Source organism: Giraffa tippelskirchi, chromosome 5, assembly GCF_054371585.1.
Source record: "Giraffa tippelskirchi isolate mGirTip1 chromosome 5, T2T-mGirTip1v1.2.pri, whole genome shotgun sequence".
NCBI classification, from domain to species: Eukaryota; Metazoa; Chordata; class Mammalia; order Artiodactyla; family Giraffidae; genus Giraffa; species Giraffa tippelskirchi.
Genome location: NC_137279.1, coordinates 128,112,689 through 128,126,110, shown reverse-complemented (window position 1 = coordinate 128,126,110; position 13,422 = coordinate 128,112,689). Strand labels below are relative to the sequence as shown.

Here is a 13,422-nt window from a genome sequence, read left to right as displayed (position 1 = left end):
GTATAGCTATATCATATAAGCTGATTCATGTTGAGATTTGATAGAAAACAGCAAAATTCTGTAAAGCAATTATCCTTCAATAAAAAATTTATAAAAATGATGATGATTAGAGGAAACATTTCCATTATGGCTTACAGTAGCTAAAATGAAAAAGACTCACAGTATCAAGTTTTTGATGTTGTAGAGCAACTGAAATTTTAATATATTTCTCATAGGAGTATAAAGTGGTAGAACCACTTTGGAAAACTGTTTACCAATGTTTACTAACTTTAAATGTAAGTCACCCTATGATCCAGAATTCATTCCAACAGAAATGAAGGCCCATATCTATCAAAAGATATGTGCAAGGGTGCTCAAAGTAGCTGTATTCATAATTACTAAGTGTTCATCAATATATTCACATTATGAAATATATGCATTAGTGAAAAAGATCAACTATAGCTATTTAACAACAGAGATAAATAACGCAGATATAATGTTAAGCAAAGGAAGCCAGATGCAAAAGAATACTGTGTATTTACTTAGGAAATCAAGAATTAATGTGATGTTAAAAGTCCAAATAGTGCTTACCTTTTTGGATAAAGAGTATTGACTGAAAGAGTGCGCATGGGAGCTTTTTAGGTGCTGGAAATGTTCTGTATTTGATCTAGATAGTAGTTATGTGGGTACATATGTATATACGAAGAATTGATGCTTTTGAATTGTGAATCAATCCTAAAGAAAATCAACCTGAATACTCACTGAAAGGACTGTAGCTGAAGCTACAATACTTTGGCCGCCTGATCCGAAGAGCCAGCTTATTGGAGAAGACCCTGATGCTGGGAAAGATTGAAGGCAAAAGAAGAGGGCGGCAGAAGATGAGATGGTTAGATAGCATCACTGACTCATTGGACATGAATTTGAGCAAACTGTGGGAGATAGTGGAAGACAGAGGAGCCTGGCATGCTATGGTCCATGGGTCCCAAAGAGTTGGAGATGACTTAGTGACTGAAAAAACAATATGTATATACAAATTTGTTCACTTAAGATGAGCACTTTACCCAATGAAAAATTAAAATAAGATAGAAACTATATGTTAAATGTAAAAAAATCTACAGAAGATAGGTACAGTCTTAATGGAAGTTTAAAAATGTGCTCAAGATTTGTTAATCTGGTATGGCAAGATACACAGACATGGAAATGGCTGTCATGAAGGAAGTTTTTATACTCACAAAAATTCTAGGCTGGCATGTAAGACTGTCTTGAGTTGTCTGATACCTGGTCCTCGGGTGATTAGGACAGGAGACTATTGGCCTGGAGTGTGAGAGCCAGATAGAGAAATGGAGAGTAGGCTCTGGGTTGCTTAGTTTGTATATGAAAGGTGCACCCCCATGTGCATAGTTTACTAATCACTGAGAATTGGCTAGTGCTGGGAGGGCCAGTCTTCATAGGGTCAGTAAGACAACGTATATCAAAACATCAGACTAAAAAGATAATACAATGGAGAAAATAATAAAACTTCTTTGAAAGTCTTAAGAGAAGATCTAACTAATGATGTATATACCATTTTTCTGTACGGGAACCTAACATAAAGGTGTCAGTTTTCCCCCAATAATTTATATATTCAGTACAATACCAACCAGTATCCTAACAAATTTTGATAAAAGTTAATGAACTGACCCTAAAAATCATGTGGAAGAACCAAAGTTCAAGAACAAATAAGACACTTTTGAAGCTGTAGGCCAAGGCAGAGAACATGTGTATAGATAAGCAAGACTTCTAAATTTATACTAATTAAGTCAATATGATATTTGTATGTGTGTGCTTGCTAAGTCACTTCAGTCGTGTCCAACTCTTTGTGAAACTGTGGACTGTGGCCCTCCAGGCTCCATGGCTACTGTCCATGGGGTTCTCCAGGCAAGAATACTAGAGTGGGTTGCCATACCCTCCTCCAGGGGATCTTCCCAATCCAGGAATTGAATCCCTATCTCATTATGTTTCCTGCACTGGCAGGCAAGTTCTTTACCACTAGTGCCACCTGGGAAACTCGATATTGGTATAGGTATAAACAAAAGGTTAGTCATACAGGACAAAGACCCTTAAGCAAAAACACATGCGGTGGAATCTTGACATGTAACGAGTGGCATTACAAATCAGAGCAAAGGATGGAAGAATCAATAATTTAGGTACTGGACAAACTGACATCATGTGTTTCATATGTGATACAGTGAGAAGGGTATAAGCACCAGTTATGTGGTGTGCCTCTCAAGAATGAATAGCCTGAAACTAGTTATGAGGAAGCATCAGACAAGCTCAGCTTAGTCTTCTGTAAAACAACTGTTTATTCTTGAAAAATGTCAGAGTCATGAAGGACTAAGGAAAACTGAGAAGATGTTCCAGATTAAGACTAAAGTGACATGATAACTTAAAGCAATAAGTGATCCTGGATCAGAAGAAAGAAAATTCCATAAAGAAATTATTGGAATAATTAATAACATTTATATATACTTGGGCCATAAAGAAGGCTGAGCACCAAAGAATTGATGCTTTCAAATTGTGGTGCTGGAGAAGACTCTTGAGAGTCCCTTGGACAGTAAGGAGATCAAATCAGTCAGTTCTAAAGGAAATGAACCCTGAATATTCATTGGAAGGACTGATGCTTAAGCTTAAGCTTCAATACTCTGGCTACATGATATGAAGAGATAACTCATTAGAGAAGACCCTGATTCTGGGAAAGCAGGAAGAGAAGGGGGCAACAGAATATAAGATGGTTGGATGGCATCACTGACTCATGGCACATAAGGTTGAGCAGACTCCAGGAGATAGGGAAGGACAGGGAAGCTAGGTGTGCTTCATTTCGTGGGGTTGCAAAGAGTTGGACAAACTTAGTGACTGAATAACAACATTGTATCAATTTTAGATCTCTTAAATTTGATGGTTACTTATGGTTATATGAAACAATCTTCATATTCTTAAAAGATATGTGCAGAAGTATTTAGGACTGAAGTTTATTAATTACTCCAGAATATATAGTTCAGTGCAAAAATCTCTCTCAAGTGAGAGATGTAAAGCAGTGGTAGCAAACTGACAAAAATCCACATTAAGGGGTTACTGATTTAAAATTTTAAAAACAAAAACTTCAGAAAATGATGCTAAATGAATTGATTATTGATTAAAAAGTTAAAATAGATTCCTCATACAATACCTGCATTAAAAAAAATTCCAGATGTATTAAAGGCCCAATTGTATGTATGGCAAAAACCACTACAATATTGTAAAGTAATTAGCCCCCAACTAAAATAAATAAATTTATTCAAAAAAAATAAATAAATAAAGGCCCAATTGTGAAAAGGAGAACTATTAGAAAAAATATAAGGGAATCTTTTCTATGTTGTATCACCATAGGGAAGGATGTTTTAAAATGAGAGCCAGAAAACATAAATATTACAGGAAGAGATTGCTGTTGTTCTGTCACTAAGTCGTGCCTGACTCTGCAACCCTATGGACTGCAGCATGCCAGGCCTCCCTCACTATCTACTGGAGTTTGCCCAAGTTCATGTTCTTTGAATCAGTGATTCTATCCAACCGTCTCATCCTCTGCCACCCTCTTCTTTTACCTTCTATCTTTTCCAGCATCAGGGTCTTTTCCAGTGAGTCAGCTCTTCGCATCAGGTGGCCAAAGTATTGGAGCTTCAGCTTCAGTCTTTCCAGTGAATGTTCAGGGTTGATTTTCTTTAGGATTGACTGGTTTGATCTCCTTGCAGTCCAAGGGATTCTTCAGAGTCTTCTCCAGTACCACAGTTCCAAAGCATAAATTCTTCAGCGCTCAGCCTATTTTATTGTCCAACTGTCACATCCCTGCATGACTATCACAAAGATCATAGCTTTGACTATACGGACCTTTGTCGGCAAAATGATGTCTTTTCTTTTTAATATGATGTCTAGGTTTGTCATAGTTTTTCTTTAAAGAAACAAGCAGCTTCTAATTTCATGGCTGCAGTCACCATCTGCAGTGATTTTGGAGCCCGAGAAGAGGAAATCTGTCACTGCTTCCATTATTTCCCCTTCTATTTTCCATGAAGTGATTGGGCCAGGTGCCATGATCTTAGTTTTTTTTAGATGTTGAGTCTTAAGCCAGCTTTTTCACTCTTCCCTTTCACCCTCATCAAGAGGCTCTTTAGTTCCTCTTTGCTTTCTACGTAAGGGTGGTGTCATCTGCATATCTGAGGTTATTGATATTTGACCTGGCAGTCTTGACTCCAACTTGTAATTCATCCAGCCCGGCATTTCATATGATGTACTCTGCATAATGTTTAATAAGCAGGACAACAATATACAGCCTTGTCGTACTCCTTTCCCAATTTTGAACTGGTCAGTTGTTCCATGTAAGGTTCTAACTGTTGATTCTTGATTCGCATACAGATTTCTCAGGAGGCAGGAGGGATAGCACGGGGTAGGAAATATACAGTAATAAAAGACAATCTGAAGGGGTAAAGGATAGGAAGTTCAAATGGCCAATGAAACATGAAAGTTGCCTAACCTTACTGTCATCAAAAATGTAAATTAAAATTATAGTAAGTTTATAAAGCTACAGTCATTTCACACTATTATTAAATTGATTGGCAAAAGTTTTAAATTTGATAGTAACTACAGTAACTTACTAAACATTTATTGTGTATAAATGCTTCTAAGTGCTTCTGGTGTATAACTTACTTATTCCTCATACTGTCATATGAGATTGATAATACTCTGCTTTTATAGATGAGGAAACTGAATTAGAAGTTAAAGTCACCCCATTAGAAAGTGGTAGAGGGAGAATTTGAACCCAAGCAACTGACTCTAGGCCCCAAGGAATTGAATACCATGCCAGATGTAGTAGTGTACAGTGGTTAGTTAGAAAGATTATGGAAACAGGTTACATTTCAAGTAATCTGTGAGATCTTGGGCAAGTTACTTAATCTATCATTTTCTGATTTTGGGCACCTACCTTTTTTTCTTTTAATACTAAGAAGATTTTAAAAATTATTTATATTTTAGTTGTGCTGGATCTTTGTTGCTGTGAGGCGGCTGTCTCTAGTTTGTGGAGAACAGGGTGGGGGCTATTCTAGTTGCAGTGTGCAAGCTTCTCATTGTGGTGCCTTCTCTTGTTTCTACACACAGGCTCTAGGTACACAGGCTGAGTAATTGCAGACAGAGGAGCCTGGCAGGCTACAGTCCATAGGGTGCAAAGAGTCAGACACAACTGAAGTGACTTATCACACACGTGGGCCTCCAGTGTGCTTAGGTGTCAGTAAACTCTCATACCTATTGCCAAGGAGCTATGCACCAGAGATGTTCATTGCAACACTGTATTAACTGGAAGCGACCTTAGTGCCTAGCAACTAAAAAAATGGATGAACAAATTATACTATTTTTATGCAACACTATAGTATACATTTTTTTAATTTTTTAAAGAATGAACTATAGTCACAGGGGTGAACATAGATAGATCTTGATGATAATTAATAAAAGTAGTCTGTAGAAGGACATGTATATACATTGTGGTGCCATTCATATGAAGTATAAAAACATGGAAAGAAGCCTAGAAGGGATGGGGTGGCAGGTGGGAGGGAGATTCTGGAGGGAAGGGACATATGTATACCTATGGCTGATTCAGGTTGGTGTATGGCAGAAACCCAACACAATATTGTAAAGCAATTATCCTCCAGATAAGAATAAATTTAAAGGAAACATGGAAAAGAAAGTACAATCCTTTATTGAATGTAAGATTACACAGATTTTAAGGTGTACCATTATTTTAGTAATCATTAAAAAATACCACCATGAAACTATGGTATGCCATCAGAATTAAAATAACCTACCAATTTAAGAGGTGTTAAAAATGTGAAAACATTGTGCCTCTTAAAATAGGTAAGCTATGATGTATTGTTTGTGGGTTTTTTGGTTAACCTATGAATATACAAAATGTATAATAATAAAAAGTTAGACTAGTGTTACCTCTGTGGTAGAAGTCAGGGGAATGGAATTTGGAGGGGAATACACAGGAATGTCAACTCTGTAATGTCTGTGATATTTTCTTTGCTTAAGATAAAGGCTACGTGAAATAAAAATAGCAAAGAGTTTAAGATTCATAAAAGTTGGGTTGAGAATACATGGGTTTATTTATCCATTCTTTTCTGTGGAGCTGAAAATGTTAAGCCCTTTTTAAAGAAATTGGTGGTAAGGAAGAGTAGTTAAGTATAAAGTGGATAAGTTTGGCTTGAAAGATGACAGAGGAAAGCACATATCTGTGAAGGTTTTTGTTTGAGAAATGCTCCAGGTATCCTTTGCTCTCTGAATTCTAGCTATATCAATGAAGGAATGGAATATATTCTCTTAGATTTTCAAATAAATCCCTTTTTTTTTTAAATCTGAAACTTTGATCCAAGTAGACAGCTTAGATAATCTGCAGTTGCTCTCCAAACTTAAGAACCTCTTATATTCAGGAAGTAAGAGATACTTTACTTTTCTCTCTCTCTCTTTTAGAAAACACATTTTATCTTTATCTTTTAAAATATCTTTTTGGCTGTGCCATGTGGCATGTGGGATCTTAGTTCCTCCAGTGAGAGATCAAACTCATGCCCTCTGGCATTGGAAATGCAGAATCTTAACCATTGGACTGTCGGGAAAGTCCTGTGAGATACTTTGACTCAAATTTGTAAGCCAATTGAAAAGAGACTGAAAATACAAAAATATAACTCTCTGAAAGGGAAGAACTAAAATCTAGAGTATAGATAAAGGAATTCACTTTGGATAAGAGTTGCTAACTTTAAAATAATGGGATAAAAATAGGTTTGAATATAGAAAAATTTTTGGATATGGGTATGAAATTGACCAAATTCCAGCCCAGTAGTCTCAGTTCTGTGTGAGAGATATGAGGAAAGGTCAGAATCAACTGAGAGGTGAGACAACATGGTTGGCAGTGGTTGGATTTTGTTGTTAAGATTTTGTGTCTTATATCAGTAGAAGTTACTGTCATTTGAAATACATTTTTAAAAATTACTTGGCTTTTGCAAAGATCACAAGATTTACTGAGTATTTTTAATATACTAGACCGTGGACTGTTTCTGTAATACCTGAATTTTGAGATGTATCATACAGCCTCAGGCTACTTCCCTAATCTGTCTTTTCCATACAGGAAAAAAAATTGCCAATACATAAAAATGTTTCAAAGTTTATAAGTATTTTATGTATTGTTTTGTTTTTCATGTAGATATCTTATATTGAGGAAATTATTGTAGTCTAATCTTCATTTTTCATTTTAAGTTTTATACTCATTTTTTTAACACAGAGAAATCTACTTCTAATTATTCCTTATAATTAAATACAGGTTACTTTGGAACTTAAGTACACAAGTACAGAGCATTCTTTTATTAATTATCCATTTTTTAATTTTAGAGCTGAACGACAAAGGAATGAAGCACTATATAATGCTGAAGAGCTAAGTAAAGCTTTCCAACATTATAAAGAAAAAGTGGCTGAAAAACTGGAAAAGGCAAGAGGCAATTGTGCAAATTCAGTGTTTTGTATTGTCCATATTCTGAAAATAAAGATAGACATAGAATATCTTTATTTATAGTTAAAGCAAGGAGTAATTTTTATGATCTCATTCATAATAATTGAGATAAAGAATTTATACTGATTAGTTAATATAATATTTACAGTCTTATAATGAGCGTTAACTTTCTTATCCAAAGAAGGAAAAGAGTGGAGATAAGAGAACAAACAAAATATAGAGAAAGATGAGATGAGTGAACAGTTTGGAGCTATAAAAGTAAAAGCAGGAAATTTGTTCCCATCACCTCAGTGAAAATGAAGGCAGAGTAGATTATGTAGCCTTTAATTGGTCTCTCTAGATATAATACCTTGAGAGGGGCTCCACTTCTGTCTCAGAGGAAGGTTCCTTGAACAGGTTCTACATAGTAATATAGGGTTTAATTACGTTCATTGACTGTATTCAAGTAATACTATATGACAATAAACCTGTTTGGAGGGAGGCCATGTTGGACATTCAGATAAATTCTTTATATCCTTAACTAATATTTATAAATTCTGTCCAAAGAAAGGTAGAAAGGGAAGAAATATTAACAATTAAAAGAATTAAGATTCCATTAGATACTGAAGTTTTAAGTGTGAATTAATAAGATCACTGTTTTGAAAGCCTTGGAAAAGGTCCCTGTGGGAAAGAAATACTGTAGAAAGGATTTTTTTTTTGGCCATACCACATGGCTTGTGGGATCTCAGTTCCCCGACCAGGGGTTGAACCCATGCCCCTTGGCAGTGATATCATGGAGTCCTAACCACAGGACTGCCAGGGAATTTTTAATAAGGTAATCTGGAGGGGGAGGTAGAATCCTTAGTACAGGGAATATCCTCCTGGAGAGGGAGGACTTTATAGAAGTAAGAGAGAAAAATGGAAGAGATGAGTTTTTTTCACATGTCTCCTCAGGATTGTTGATTTCACAACTGCTCAGCATAACCCTAGAATCTAACAAAGGAACTGGGGCTGATCTGTCCAGTCCTCCACTCGCACTGCTCAAATCTGGCTGCTTGACTTTTTATCTTTTAAATTTGGGGCTGTGATTTCATTGGGAGTATTCTGCGGCTAAAATTTCAAAAATTGCTTCTCTGGAACATTTGCCTTTGGTAACTTAATGTTACTAAAATTAGTAACATTAGCTTTTAGTAACTTAATGAGCTTGCCTTGTCAAGTTGCTTGCCTTGTCCACGTAAGACCAGCACAATTCTGCTTGTAGGTAATAGTGCTATTGTCTCTCTCTTGAAGCTGTTAACTATTTCTGGATAGGTGTTAATATTCCCCCTCTCTGTTCTTTGTTGCTAGAAGTTCACTTTCTTCCTTTCACTACAAGGCTGGGGACTTAAAACCTGTTGAGTACTTACTCCATTCTCCTGCTTATTTCTGAAATCATTGCATTTGAATACCTAAAACTTATGACCACATTAGTATGTCAACTTAAAACAGATTATTGTTTTAGGTTCAAGCTGAAGAAGAAATGTTAGAGAAAAATCTAATTAATTGTGAAAAAGAAAATAAAAGACTACAGGAAAAGTGTGCTCTGTATAAAAATGAACTTGAAATTCTAAAAGAGAAATTAAGGTACAGTATCCTATTATAGAAAAAGGACTTTTTGTGTGGAAGTAGAGGAAAAACTGAAACATTTAAAAATAGAATATTTTATATTCTGTAATTATGGCTTTAGATTATGTAGAAAGATAGACATTCATAACTAAGATTGTTTTCTACTTATAAGGTTAAGGTTATCAATGAATAAAACGTGTTGCTGTTAACATACTTAAATAAAGTAGTATGATCAACATATTTGCCTTGCATACATATAGAAAAAATTAACATAGACCTAATGTCCTTGTAGTGTGACCACATCAGCTAGTTAGTAGAATATATATTCTTCAGATTAGGAGGAATCACTTAGTTTAACCTTCTCATTTCAAGATGTAAAAAATATGAAAAAGGGAACTGATGAAATTCAGTTACAGTTCTAAAATTAGATTGTTCTAATGTTTGACATGTTTATATATATTAAAAAATAATGCTGCATAATAATCTTATTAATAGTTAATTAGATTTTACCTTTTGGAGTTGTGGCTAATAGTTCATGATTTTTCCTTATACTTTCTAAAACTTGATGCTGCAAAATATTGTGTTAGGATTTTGTAGTTACTCTCCTGTCATACACTTTTTAAAAGGGAGTGGAAATGCCTCCAAAACAGTGGAGTTATTCTGTCCAATTACTGTGAAACACTGGGCAAGTTTCATCTTTCTTTGCCTCATTTTCCGTATCTTTAATCACGAAGTAACAATAGTACCAGCCACATAAAGTTGTGAGTGCCTAACATGCAAAAGATAGGCACTCAGTAAATGTGAGCAGGTTTCAGGATTAGGCTTTAAAATATGTTAAAAGTGAGATTGATTAACTAACATGATTATTGAAAATGTATAATTTTCATTTTTATGCTTTTTTCTTCATAGGCAGTTAAAAGAAGAAAATAATAATGGGAAAGAAAAATTAAGGATCATGGCAGTGAAAAATTCAGAAGTCATGGCACAACTAACTGAATCTAGACAAAGTATTCTGAAGCTAGAGAGTGACTTAGAGGACAAAGATGAAATACTTAGAGAAAAATTTTCTCTAGTGAATGAAAACCGAGAATTAAAAGTTCGTATTGCAACACAAAATGAGAGACTGGATTTGTGTCAGCAGGAAATAGAAAGTTCAAGGGTAGAACTGAGAAGTTTGGAAAAAATCATGTCCCAGTTGCCTGTAAGTATGTGACAGAAAAATTTTACCTAAGTGCTTTATAAGAGATCATGATTTTGTTGTTGCTTTATTACCTTCCATTTTTTTCCTTATATACCTGCTTTCAGTCATCAGTTCTTTTCTATCTCATCCTTTTTTCTTTTCTGAACTTATCTTTCTACTGTTCTACGCTGTCTTAGTATCTCTTATGCCATGTATAAGAATGCCATCGAATTTTTTAAAGCAGTTTTGTTAAAGGAACTTTTATATACCACAATATTCACTTATTTTAAGTATACTAGTCAATGATTTTTAGTAAATTTACAAGTATGGGAACAATCATCACAATACAGTTTTCATACATTTCTATCCCCCAAAGGCCCTTTGTGCCCATTTATAATTAGTCCCTGTACCGTGATGCTGTGAAAGATTGAAGGCAGGAGGAGAAAGGGGACACAGAGGATGAGATGATTGGATGGCATCACTGACTCAATGGACATAAGTTTGAGCAAACTCCAGGAGATGGTACCCTGGAGAAGGAAATGGCAACCCACTCCAGTATTCTTGCCTGGAAAATCCAATGGACAGAGGAGCCTGATGGGCACAGTCCATGGGGTTGCACAGACATGGGGTCGGGTACAACTTAACATCTGAACAACAACAGCCCATCCCCACTCCTAGGGGATCCACTCTTCTGCCTCTAGAGATGTGTCTTTTCTGGACATTTCATATAACTGAATTTTACAATATGTGGTCTTTTGCATTCTTAATGTTTTTGAGGATCTTTCATTGTGATGTGTATCAGTATTTCATTTCTTTCTATTGTTTAATACTATTCCCTTGTATGGATCTGCCACATTTATTCATTCACCAATAGGTGGACATTTGGGTTTTTTCCACTTTTGGACTGTTATAAATGATGCTGTTTTGAATATTTGCTTACAAGTCTTCATCCACAGGTTTCTCTTGAGTAGATACCTAGAAGTAGATTTGCTGAGTCATGTGGTAAATTTATGCCAAATTGTTTTCCAAAGTAGCTGCACCACTTTAATTCTCACCAGCAATATATGAGGATTTCTGTTTCTCTGCATCTTAGCCAACATTTATTCTTGTCTGTCTTTGATTACAGCCATCTTAATGAGTATTAATTGATATCATATTGTGGTTTTAATTTTCATTTCCCTGTTGACTGTTGAACAGCTTTTCATATACCTTTTAGAATTGTTTTTATGGTAGCATGTGACCACCTTTTCTCTGAGTTACATATATGACCATATTTATAAATGAGGTTAGGAAGAAAAGAAGTATACTTGTATCAGAAATTTGTTATTGATAGGTGTAAAATAAAGGTGAGATCAGGAGAAAAGGTATAGATAAATGTGTCATGGTTGGTTTTACATATGAATGGATGGTAGATTTTTACCAGTTTTAAACTGTCATGGATTTAGGATGGTGAAAGAGACCTTAGTAATCATTCAATTCAATACCTTCATTTTATTGGTGAAGAAATGTACCCAAGGAAGTAAATAATTTATCCTGCTAGTGAGTGGCAGAATTAAAACCAGAACATTGAATTCTTGGTTCCCATCCCCCTGCAATATCTACTTTCCTAGGATGCTGATTATTTGCTTAAATTTTAATTGTACTGATTACTTGTGAACTTTGGTAATAGTAAAATACAGGTAGTATTCACTGAAATTGATGCTTTCATTTGACTTACTATTAAGAATTAAGCTGATACGTGGTTCTGAAAGTCAAGAGGTAATACATACTTGATCATCCTATGTAACATGGTTTGGAAATATGAATTTAGAAAAATTTTTCTATTTCTAAAAAGTGTGATTTGGTTATAGTTTGAAGGTAGTAGTCATTAAGTGCTTACCTTGCCCTTTTAACAACTAACTTTTAAAATTCTCTGTTCAAAACATACAGCATACATAGATCAGTGTAGTACATTTTCTAAATCTGGGAAACATTTTGATATCTACTGCAGAATAAAATCTTTTAGGGAGATAAAACCTCATTATATATTTTGTTAATCCCCATTCTCTTCTCTCCTCAGAGGTAGCCACTATTCTGAAATTCATATGTATCCTTCTTGTCCGTATTTTAAATATTGCCCCATACAGATATATCCAGAAAAAAAAAACAGAGTTTAGTGCATTTTTGAAAATACTATATATGCCTCTCTTGTTTTTCACTCCATGTTGTTATGAAATATCTCCATAATGATTTATATAATGCAGATTTAACTATTATAGTTTTCCCATTAATATTTTATAATCTATAATAAATTTATACATTCTGTTGATGGCTGTTAGATTATTTCTGTCCACGAAATTTTTCAGACTTGAAGTTCTGCATAAAAAATGATTATGTCGTAGGTATTATAAGTTTATATATCTTTGTTTTTAAACTTGCAGTTAAAAAGAGAAATATTTGGTTTTAAATCACCTCTTTCTAAGCACCAGATGAGTAGTTTGTCAAATAAGCAAGACAGTTATATTGGCTGCTGCGAGACAAATAAAATGGTGATTTCGGAATTGAGGTATGATTTTTAACAATTGGTAATTAAGATTTTTAATTAAATTGAAAAATATGCAGAGAAGTCTAGAGAATGTTTTAACAAATGTCTGTATTTCCACATGAGTTTGAGCAAGCTCTGGGAGTTGGTAGTGGACAGGGTAGCCTGACGTGCTGCAGTCCATGGGATTGCAAAGAGTTGGACAGGACTGTTAGACTGAACTGAACTGAACTGATATTTCCACAATGAAGAGTTGATTCTTCTTAACATTTTTTGATACTTTTTTTCAAATCTGTTTCTTTAAATAAAAAGTAAAACATTACAGGATGGATAATTCCCTGTCTTTTTTTTCTTTTCTTTTTTTATTTTAGTTGGGGGCTAATTACTTTACAATATTGTAGTAGTTTTTGCCATACATTGACATGAATCAGCCATGGGTTTACATGTGTTCCCCTTCCTGGACCCCCCTCCCACCTCCCTCCCCATCCCATCCCTCTGGGTCATTCCATTGCCCCAGCCCTGAGCATTTGTCTCATGCATCGAACATGGAATGGTGTTCTGTTTCACATATGATAATATACATGTTTCAATGCTATTCTCCCA

At 34.9% G+C, this 13,422-nt stretch overlaps 1 protein-coding gene and 1 long non-coding RNA gene across 17 annotated transcripts in view; both read left to right on the top strand.

Annotated features, from left to right (window-relative positions):
• The window catches only part of CCDC18 (coiled-coil domain containing 18), a 107,193-nt gene that overhangs the window by 18,258 nt on the left and 75,513 nt on the right, over positions 1-13,422 (top strand). For all 16 annotated transcript variants that reach the window (XR_014052573.1, XM_081486297.1, XM_081486287.1 and 13 more), the window contains 4 exons: positions 7,417-7,513; positions 9,015-9,136; positions 10,028-10,319; positions 12,719-12,843. Coding sequence is in view for 15 of the 16 variants with exons in the window: in XM_081486297.1 (XP_081342423.1) it covers positions 7,417-7,513; positions 9,015-9,136; positions 10,028-10,319; positions 12,719-12,843 (636 nt within the window). In the remaining variant the exon portion in view is untranslated. The remainder of the gene's footprint in view (positions 1-7,416; positions 7,514-9,014; positions 9,137-10,027; positions 10,320-12,718; positions 12,844-13,422) is intronic.
• LOC145504926 (uncharacterized) lies at positions 1,516-5,698 on the top strand. Its single transcript, XR_014052586.1, has 2 exons — positions 1,516-2,300; positions 3,761-5,698. It is a non-coding gene; the product is annotated as an uncharacterized LOC145504926 (long non-coding RNA).